This window comes from Hypomesus transpacificus, chromosome 3 (assembly GCF_021917145.1).
Source record: "Hypomesus transpacificus isolate Combined female chromosome 3, fHypTra1, whole genome shotgun sequence".
NCBI lineage: Eukaryota > Metazoa > Chordata > Actinopteri > Osmeriformes > Osmeridae > Hypomesus > Hypomesus transpacificus.
Window position 1 is genome coordinate 10520180 of NC_061062.1, and position 9834 is coordinate 10530013.

At 46.2% G+C, this 9834-nt stretch overlaps 1 protein-coding gene across 2 annotated transcripts; it reads right to left on the reverse strand.

Moving 5' to 3' along the window:
• Positions 1 to 463: 463 nt before the first annotated feature.
• On the reverse strand, positions 464 to 9773 carry vrk1 (VRK serine/threonine kinase 1). Of its 2 annotated transcripts, none has more exons than XM_047018332.1 (13): positions 9674 to 9773; positions 8894 to 9053; positions 8707 to 8762; positions 8465 to 8534; positions 7611 to 7698; positions 7244 to 7352; positions 6977 to 7069; positions 5857 to 5989; positions 5578 to 5698; positions 4738 to 4796; positions 3101 to 3276; positions 1040 to 1130; positions 464 to 832 (listed from the first exon to the last, which is right to left on the reverse strand). In XM_047018332.1, exons 2-13 carry the CDS (start codon positions 9051 to 9053, stop codon positions 681 to 683), a joined length of 1308 nt encoding a protein of 435 aa, XP_046874288.1. In that variant the 5' UTR covers positions 9674 to 9773; the 3' UTR covers positions 464 to 680. The 2 variants fall into 2 exon arrangements, with proteins under 2 accessions (XP_046874288.1, XP_046874289.1); XM_047018333.1 differs by lacking the exon at positions 9674 to 9773 and adding an exon at positions 9144 to 9235.
• Between the last annotated feature and the right edge of the window lie 61 nt (positions 9774 to 9834).

Sequence of the window (9834 nt, forward strand, 5' to 3'; positions counted from 1 at the left end):
GCAGGGCCCGACACAGGGCCACAACAAGAGCTGAGCAAAACTGTGCACCGACAACTTGAATCCCCATCAGACCTTCATTTGGGAATGGTGCTCCAATGAACTTTGCAGTAGAGAAAGATGACCAGCTCTACTTAAAACCCTGTTTAAATACTTATGAAACACATCTCATCTCTATTCCCAAACCCCTCTCTGATGTAACCTGACTGGATAGGGGAAATAAAGTGCTGCCCAGCTAATATCCACGCTGTCACAGCATATCAGAGATTCACAGAGGGAGGACAGACGCATTTTTGGAGAATTCAAGAGCGAACTCGAGCTGAACAGTTCAACCAGACAGTAGGACAAGCTTCTGGGTAAAAAGCCTGGGAGTCAAAACCTCCCCTGTGTTTTCCTCTCAGTTGAAATGTCATAACTAAAAAGAGGTAGATTCAACAAGTATAAGTTGATAAATAATACTCACAACAATCTTAAAATGTATTTATTATCCAACCAGTGGCGGCATCACCTGATTATTCAGACGTGCTAATAAAGGCCAATGGCAAAAAAAACAGCAGAACAGACAGTTACAAACCAGACTTTACAAAAATCCAAAAAGGTACATTTCTTAAAATCAGCAAAAAGAGGTTAGAAAATAGAGAAACAGAGAGAGAGAGAGACAGAAGGAATGGATGAGGGGTAGACTATGGGTTTTTCTTGGGTCTTCCTCTGCCTTTCTTGACTTGTGGTTCTGGGGACTCTGCTTCGGCACTGACAGCAGCTTTCCTCTTGGGAGGGGCCTTCTTTGGACTCACTGCCTTCTCAGCACTGGGACCTTTCTTGACCCCATTGACCGCTGCCATGACATAGACAGCAGTTAGGTCTCATGGAGCTCTTGACAGTGCTCCTCCACATTACTCAAAAGGGATTACATGGAATTGTTCCAAAGGTTGTGGGCCCCCCAGTCTGGTCTCTATTGGATCAGTGGGTTTTGGAACCCTAAAACAGCCTTGCTATTTAAAGGAGAACAGAAAAACTAAAAGGAGGAGGAGGAGAAGCTTACCTTTCTTCCTAGCGACAGCCCTTTTCTTGGCTGGCATGCTGTCAGTCTCATCCTCCTCTTTCTCCACCACTTTCTTTCGCTTGGTGTTCTTCTGTGAACATGAAGAGAAACAACAAAGAGTGAACGGATCATCTCAGAGCGATGAAGACGTGATGAAGTCCGAGCTCCCCACTGACTGGGTGGCTTGAAGGAGTCTAGAAGAAGGTGAAGCTAGGTTACCAGGACTTCCACATTGAAACAAATATGACCCGCTTGTTTGAACGGCTGGAGGCTTGCAACCAGCATTTCTGATGTTCGAGCAGATATAATTATTGCTGCGTAGCAAACGAGGATGCCCTTGGCACATCTAAACACATTATAATGACCCATTAGAACATTTTGACCAGCGCAATCTAAATAACCGCATTTGGCAGAGGATCATTCTGGTGTCTCACAGATGTTGTAAAGACGTCAGGGAGCCGATTTCAGGATTTTTCACCGATTTGAACACTCGAAAAAAAAGGCACACGTATCCTTTTAGCATTTCCATGAAACGCAACTTTAATTTGGCTCTCTGAAACGAGAAAAAAAAGAGAAAAAAAGAAGATAGAAAATAATTCGGCCCTACGATCATTTCCGCCATCATCCTCATTGTACCAGGGCCTTGCCGTCACAGGAAGGAGAGGTGCACTTAACGACAGCAATCAAAATCCCTCCCTTTTTCCTTTTTCTCTCTCCCTGTAATGAACCCCGCACCCCCCCACCCCCTCACCTGGACTTGAACTATCGCTCACCCAGTGCCCCCCTCCACCCCCCCCCGCCCCACACACTCCTACCCCCCCCCCCCTACTCTCTCCTCTTTTAGCCGCCTTCCATTTTTGCCCAATTTCTTCCTCATGATTACCATGCGGACCCCGCTGAGGTGAACAGATTGGCTGGATAATTACATACAATAACGGCGGCGGGAGCAGGTAACCCCTCCGCTGGCACCGGCCAGCTCCCCGGTGGCACCTTCCATATGCAGACGTGCGGGCGAGCGCCATTGACGAAGGCGGGGAGGGAAAGGGAAAGAACGAGAGCGTGACAGAGGTACGGGGCGGAGGGGGGGGGTAAGGAGTAAGGGAGGACGAGAGACAATGAGGAGTGGCGGACGGAACGGATGAGGGAAAGAGACAGAGGAGGGGATGGAGGAGAGGAGTTAAGAGCACAAAGAAAAAAGAAAGATGGATGGAGGGAGGGAAGGAAGGAGAGGAGGGACGTTGACTGTGGGAGGTACGGCAGATCTCCTAAGGTTGGCGTGTCAGCACATTTGTGGAACATTAGCCGAAGTATAAACACCGGTAGTGTTCCTCGCAGACCTGTCCCAGGGACGGAGGGCAGCGACAGAGAGAGGGTGAGGTACAGTGGAGATGGCCAGAGAAAGAAAATGGGAGGGAGGAAGGGAGGGAACGCATAGGAAAAAGGGAGACGGCAAAAAGTGAAAGAAGGAGAGGCAGAAGAGGAGAGCAAAGAGTCGAGGGGAAAAGGTGGATGATGAAGATGAAGCAGACATGTCCGTGACAGTAAAAGGAGGGAGTGGGTAAGGGGAGGCAGACACATCGTGCTCTTGAACCGTCTCAAACTACCCAGGAGAAAAATGCAACCAGGTCTAGGAACACAAACTGGCCTGACTATTAGGGTAGCCCTCATCGTGTATATATGTGTGTGGGTGTGTTTTTGTGTCACGCGTTCGGGGATGGGAGGGGGGGGGGGGGTGACACGTCAATAAGAAACGGTCAAGGCATCATCTGTTAAAAGCATCGCGCTTTAATTGTATTTGAAAATCAATGTGCTCTGCGTTAGCTTTGCTAACCTGCTCAATTAGCCTTGGCTCGTGAGCGTGCATTTTTACATTTCAAAATGGCTTCGACAGGTAAACAAATTAAATGGGGTTGAAACCGGATCCCTTTTAAGGGTCTAGGATTAGGATGCAAGGTTTTTGAAAATGTGGAAGCACGCGGGGAAGTGCATGACTGTGTATCACACACACACACTCACACACACACCTCTTACAGCTTGGTGTGTGTGTGTGTGGATACTGACCTTGACAGGAGACGAAGGCCCAGCACCATTGACCTGAGTTGAGAAATCCAGCTTATCATCATCTTTGGCGCCAATGGACTTTAGCCCCGCCTGCAGGATGGAACGCAGCTTCTGATAGGCCGGTTTGTCCGTATAGCTCAGGGACTTGACCTCTTCCATAAACTTCTGAAGTTCATCTGATGTTTGAAAATAATTGCATGGAAAACACAATTAGGATTTCACGTGTGGTTTCAGAGGTATAATAACACTGAAGAGAGTGCCATTTGTTTTATTCCACGGAATGAAAGTGATTTCTTGAATTTGAAGATCAAAGACTCTGTTGGGAAAACATCCAATTCATCACACATCCTTTTCTTCTAGTTGCTTCACAGTAAACAGAATGGAAACTCGGAGGGCCCTTAAAGACGCAACAAGGCGCTGCGCGGCGGCGGGCCGGGTTGACGCGTGAACGCAAGCGCTCACAGCGCCGGTGCTGAACACGCCACATTGTCCCAAAAGCTTTTGCCAAATAAGCTGCTAGTTCCTGTTTGCAATCCCTCTTCATGGCACCACGCTCGGAAACTGACCCAGGGGCTATGCAGAGTGCGAGTGAGAGCACGAGAGAGAAAGAGAGAGAGGTGACGGACAGGGAACGGAAAGAGAGAGAACTGTGTGTGTGTGTGTGGGGGGGGGGGGGGGGGGGGGGGGGGTACGCCGCATGTCGCCTTTCCTTCCCTCCTTCTGCTCTGACGCTCCTTCTCATCACCCCTTCCCTCTTTCCGTTCCCCCGAAACCCAGACTGTTGTTCACCCTCGCCTGGCACTAAGAGCAGTCCCACCAAACAGAATGAGACATTGCGATGATGACGATGATTAGGATGGCGGCCATGACGGTACAGGTCCATCTCTCCCATGGCTGATTGCGATGCACGCCGTGACAACAGCCTGTGGCGGTTGTGGCGTCGAATGCGCCCCTTCTGTCACGTTGGCTGCCGGCCGCCAAGCTGAGCAGGAGCGCCGGTGACGGCGTCGGGCGGGTACGGCAGGGTGTGGCGGTACGGTGTGTGTGTGTTGTGAAAGCAGGGAAAGGGATTTCAAATGTACTTTCCAATTTTAAAGCAAAAAGGGGTTAGAACTCCTGGAACTCTGTCTCACTCTAAAGCAAATCAACTTTGCTCAACCCCTCTCCCCCCGCTCGCCTGTGCCTTGCGTTAATGCACCCTTCATGGGAGAGGAGTTTGCCGCCTCGCCGCAAAGTTAAAGTGGAAAGTTTTTGGCCGAGGGGAATTAGCAGCGGTGCTAATGAATTAGCACTCATTACGAGCATGAATCAACAGGTCCCTCTGCTCATTATGAGAGAGAACAGACATTACGAGGTAAAGAAGAAGCGTGCGTGCGCCGTATATGAGCACGTGTCAAAATGAGCGCGTGTGCGAGTCAAACCAGGAGGTGCTTCAGTTCAATTAGCGCCCTGGCTGTAAACAGAAGCAGGAGTTTCATCTGTTGCTAACACAGGTGCTTCTCAAGGACCAAATCCACAGCACACCGCTTCACTTGCAAAGACAGCGAGGAGCAAGTGCATGCATTTTTTGTTTTTGTTCTATACAAATAATTCTATACATCTATATACAAGTCATGCATTTGCGTTGATGCCCTTACCTGGTTTGTCTTCAGAGGGGAAACATTTGGAGATGAACTCTGAGACATTCTCTTGGCATCTGTTGGAGCGAGTCAACAAGTTAGAATCTCAGCACATCAACTGGAAAGGCAGCACACACACACAAACACAACAAGAGCTGGTTTAATGTTGACGGCTTTTACAAGCTCCTTGGGCCTTTCAATGGCATACCGTTAATTACTGACACATACCATTAACTAATCCTCAGTGTGACATAGTTTGCAACCGCTGTCTGTGAGCTGTCACGGACAGCTTCCACGCTGGCTCAAGTTCCCACAAACAGCCACGAGGGTAAACAAAGATGTCTTGAAATATCTCTTTGGATGCTGTTTTACCCCATTTGTCAGAGGTGTGTGTACTTGTAAGAATGGGCGTCTGTGTAGGCCCCAGTAAAACATAGGAGTCTGTGTGCACATGAATGTGTGTGGTGCATGCTCTCTGTGCAGGGTTTCCCGCAGAAAGTTTGTTAGTTCAGGCTTTAGGGTGGGGTTTGCTGTCAGACTCGCTAATGCCTGTCCCTTCAGCAGAGAAGGGAGACTGGCGTTGGTCACAATTTGGAATGGAAAGGAGAAAACAGGACCATGGCAGATATCACTATAATAATATATATATATATTTTTTTAATATATATATATATATATATATATATATATATTTTTTTTTTACGACGTAGTTAAGGCGGCAGGCGTGTGTTGCTTAGGCCCCCTTAACTGAAAAGTGCTGCGGAAAACCCTGCTTTGTGTGTGAGGTACATGTTCTCTGTGTGTGGTACATGTTCTCAGGTTGCACGCCTGTGAGTGTGTGAGTGTGTGTCATCTCACTTGATCTTGGAGTCCCTGACGTAGACAGGGTCCTGGAGCTTGTCCTCCCAGGGCAGCCGGCCACACAGCCACTGCACCATGCAGTAGCCCAGGATCTCCAGGTCTCCTCTCCTGCACGGAGCTGCAGGGAACCACACACACGGCCTTACACCTTCACCACACACTGAGGCAGAGGGTGACCCCTCAGTACCACACACTGCCTTGAGAGTTCTGATCCATGGGAAACATCCGAACAACTGGCTCTGCCACCGTGTCATGCTGGTCCAGTGTGGTACTTACACACTCCTTTGTGTGCGTCGATGCTGGTGAACTCGATGGTGCCGTCGTGGCACCTCTTGGGGTCCTCCTTGTAGTCCTTCAGCACGCCCTCGGGACAGTACCTATAGGCTAGTCCATAATCTACTAAGTAAACCTACAGGTTCACAAACAAAACAAGACCAATTCATGCACACACACACACACACACACAGAAACAGCTAATTCAATTCAAGCTAAAGCATGCCTTAACAATACATCCACCCTATGTGTGTATGCATATGCATACTGTGTATGTATACATATACAAATAAGGTTAACCATTGCCTGCAGCCTGCTCCAAAAGAAAACTTTAATACAATTTCACAATAAATACATCTTTATGAGTCCCAAACAAGTGTTTCCAATAACTCTGTAGGCCGGTGGCAGAGAGCTAGCGGCCGCGCTGTACCGCTAACCCCCCTCCAAATCCCCAGGGCTTGATTTTCTAAATTGTAATTTTAAAAATAGCACTTTTAATAACACACCACTGATACATTATTAATCCCCAAATTAAATATTTGCCCCACCTTGTTTGCTCAAAAGAGCTCTTAGCTGCAGTCTAATCTCTCCCTGTGTTTAGAGACACACAATAAAAGCACCCCGCTCGCTTCCCCTGCTCTCCTCCTTCTCACACACACTTAATTGAATCTAATGAAGCAGCACAAGAGCATTATAATCAAAATAAATATCAAGCCCGTTTTTTTCTTTCTTACATATCTAGGGGTCAAAGAGGCTTTGCTTGTTTGGAGAGGTAGGAGGGTGGGTAAGTGGACTTAGTAGAAAAATGTCCCCATTCCAGGCAATTCTGTGACATCAATTCAGTTAAGTATTAGTAGCCTAAGCCTTCAAAGTATTTTTCTGAAATAACTATCTGACCTGCGTCAAATATATGTATATATCAGGCATGTTGAATTGTTCTGGCAGAGTGGGCCTTTTGATACTGTTTATTTGGGCTGTACTGTGTGAGCTAAACCATGCACACTTCAAGTTGGGGGGATGTTTTTCAAATGGCACTTCAACCAGGTTTATGGAGGCTGACGTGTATGGAGGTGGTTGGTGATTAGTGCCCTCTGAGGGGGAGGGCGTGAGGGGGTGTACTGACCTGGTCGGGGTTGCTGTGGCTGAGGAGGAGGTTGGACGCTTTGATGTCGGCATGAACATACTCATGCTCGTGGATGTACTCCAGTATATCCAGCTAAGGAAAGGAGGAATTGACAAATAAAAATGCGGCATTTATTATTGTTAAAGCCTTGGAACAGAGTTAAAGTTTTAAAAGGTTATTGGCTCTATTAAGTACTGCGAGTCCCTAATTGAGGGACGTGAAGAACACAACTGGCGTGGATTGAAGGAACTAAGGTTAATATCTTACGAGTTTCAGCCCAAGCTGCAGGACCAGCTTTCGGGAGAAACTCTTTCCACACTCCTCAAACTTCTTCTGCAGGTCTGTCCCAAACCGGTCCATCACCATGAACCTATACCTGAGAATACAAGAGGAAGCAGAAATGATTTAGATACCTTTCCTGATGTGTCAGCCAAGTTACCGGCATGAGGTATGTTTGGGTGTGGCTAAAGCATGCTAGATATCGTCTGCATAGATTTGTGCTTGCTGGCTTAACCACAAATGTCATCTGACTTGGCTTGAAGCAAGTTAATCCTACAGAGAACAAAGCCATCTACCTAAGTGTATGGGAGAAAGATTACTGTCAAGGAATTGGAAAAGCTATCCAATGACTCACCGTCTCCCTCCATTCTCATGAAGACCTGACCCCCAGTACTTTGGAACGCCTAGATACTTTATCTTGTGAGTCTTCATCCAGGTTTGAACTAAAATGTCAAAAAGGAGTACTTCAAAACATTAAAAAACATTTTTTTTTTTTTTTTACATACATTTGAATAGCTCTTTTTTTACAAGCAATGTCACAGATGGCTTCACAGACACCCATAGAACTGCCACTCAGCTAACCCTAACCCTCAAGGAAGACTTGACAGGAAACTCTGAGCAAAGCCTATAATATGTAAATTAAGAATTCACTCAAAATGGACACTGAACATTTTCCTCCGAATATGATAGAAGTTGAATATGCAAAAAAAGAATCCATTTCTAGGTATACCCTTTCAATACACTCTAAATACAATATAAGCTTGATGTTGGTGGAGGTGGTGATGCTCAAAGTAATAAGAGCAGAATTCCATGGGGGGAGACCTGAATGTGTGCGGCCGCGAGCTAATCTGCTGGTGGGACAAATATTTACCAACAACGTGATACTCCCCATGAATAAAATATGAGCCTCTGGTTCCTTAGTAATATAACAGTTAATTGTCAGGGGAGATTGACATTTGGATTGTTATTATATAAAATGCAAAGCTGTGGCCTTGGGGCGAACACCACAGCCACCAAAGGCACTATGTAAGCGAGGAGCCTTCTTCCATAAGAGGCCCAGAAAGGAACAGACAACCCACAACTTTGTTTTTAATTAAGAAAGTTGACTGTTTGCTCCTTGCTCTGTGTAAAGAGAAAGTGTGTAGGGCCTCCTGCTCGTGGAGGGGGATGAGTATGTGTGACAATATAAGTGGGGGTGTGGCAGCATACTTAGATCAGGCTTGGCAGCTCGCATGTAAAACTTGAGTTCAGAAAACAGAGGTCCATTGTCACTTGGTTCCTAGGAAGAAGACATTTTTAGAAAAACCCACGTCGTTACGAATTGATGTGATTTCAAAGATTGTGAAATGGGCTGTCTTGTACGTTATTAAGAAGAAGCTTAATCTGACCATGAAGAACAGAAGGGGAATTCAGAAACCCTGTCAGTTAGAAGAATTATGCAGATGACTCACCACTTTGATGACATATGCAGCATTTGCTCCAACGGGTTTGGGTGTATTTTCATCAGCTGGAGGGAAAACAAAAGGTTAAAATACTTGCTGTGTAAACTGGAGAAGAACAGGTATAGAGAGAAAAAAAAGTTATTGCTTTGCTCATTTCTATCTTTCCTCTGTATACTATAGACGTAATTCTGCTTACCCAAGTACAGCAGTCCAAAGCCTCCCTGTCCTATTGGAGCACCCAGTTTCCAGGACTTCTTGCCAGTGTCTGTCAGTATCTCTCCCGGTGGGAACTCCTCAGCCAGCTTCCTTTTAGCAGGTCCTCTGCCCTTTCCTACTGCCTTGGCTTTAGGCGGCATCTGGATTGCGATTAAAGAATACAGTCGATAGTTAGCTAGATGGCTAATATACATTTCACACAATACATACAGTGTACCATATGACCATACCTATTTTCCTAGGGAATTAGGACATAAAGCGTGGAACAATTTGCTAGATAGGCGACTACGTACAACAGGATTTCATCTTCTTCCCGTTCAAATCATCTGCAGTGAAACAGACACTAGCTAGTACTTTCCTTGTCGATTGTGTTGCTACAGTACAGTAGCAGCTAGCTAGCTAGCTGGCTGGCAGGCATAATTTCACGGAACCATCTAGTATTACTGGGCTGCAGACCTAGCAACATGTCTCGGTGCTTTCTTAAGCTGGTTAGCCAGTTAGCAACGCAGTGCAGCTTGAAAGTACATTACATACAGTAGCTACATGGAATAATAACGAGCTACAGTGTTAACGATGATGTTGGCCTTGCATTCTGCTCCTGTTTTGAAGTCTTGAGAATGAGTCGCTGACTTACGTTAGATTGCCAAATGTAACATCGTTGAGGCACATGTCACGGTAATTTACGTTATGATGTGCAGAGGCATGCACAAGTCGTTTAGTAGTTGTGCAGTTTATTAAAATAAAACATGTCAATATCTACCTTTACTGCTGTTTCCAAAGTTATCCTTGATGCGGCTCTGAACTTCCCGCAAAACTCTCAAACAGGAACGCGATTCACAAATCTGCGCAACCCTATTGGTTAAAACAACTGCGCCACATCTTAAAACTCACAAGGATTCTGGGAAATTGTGTTTTTTTATA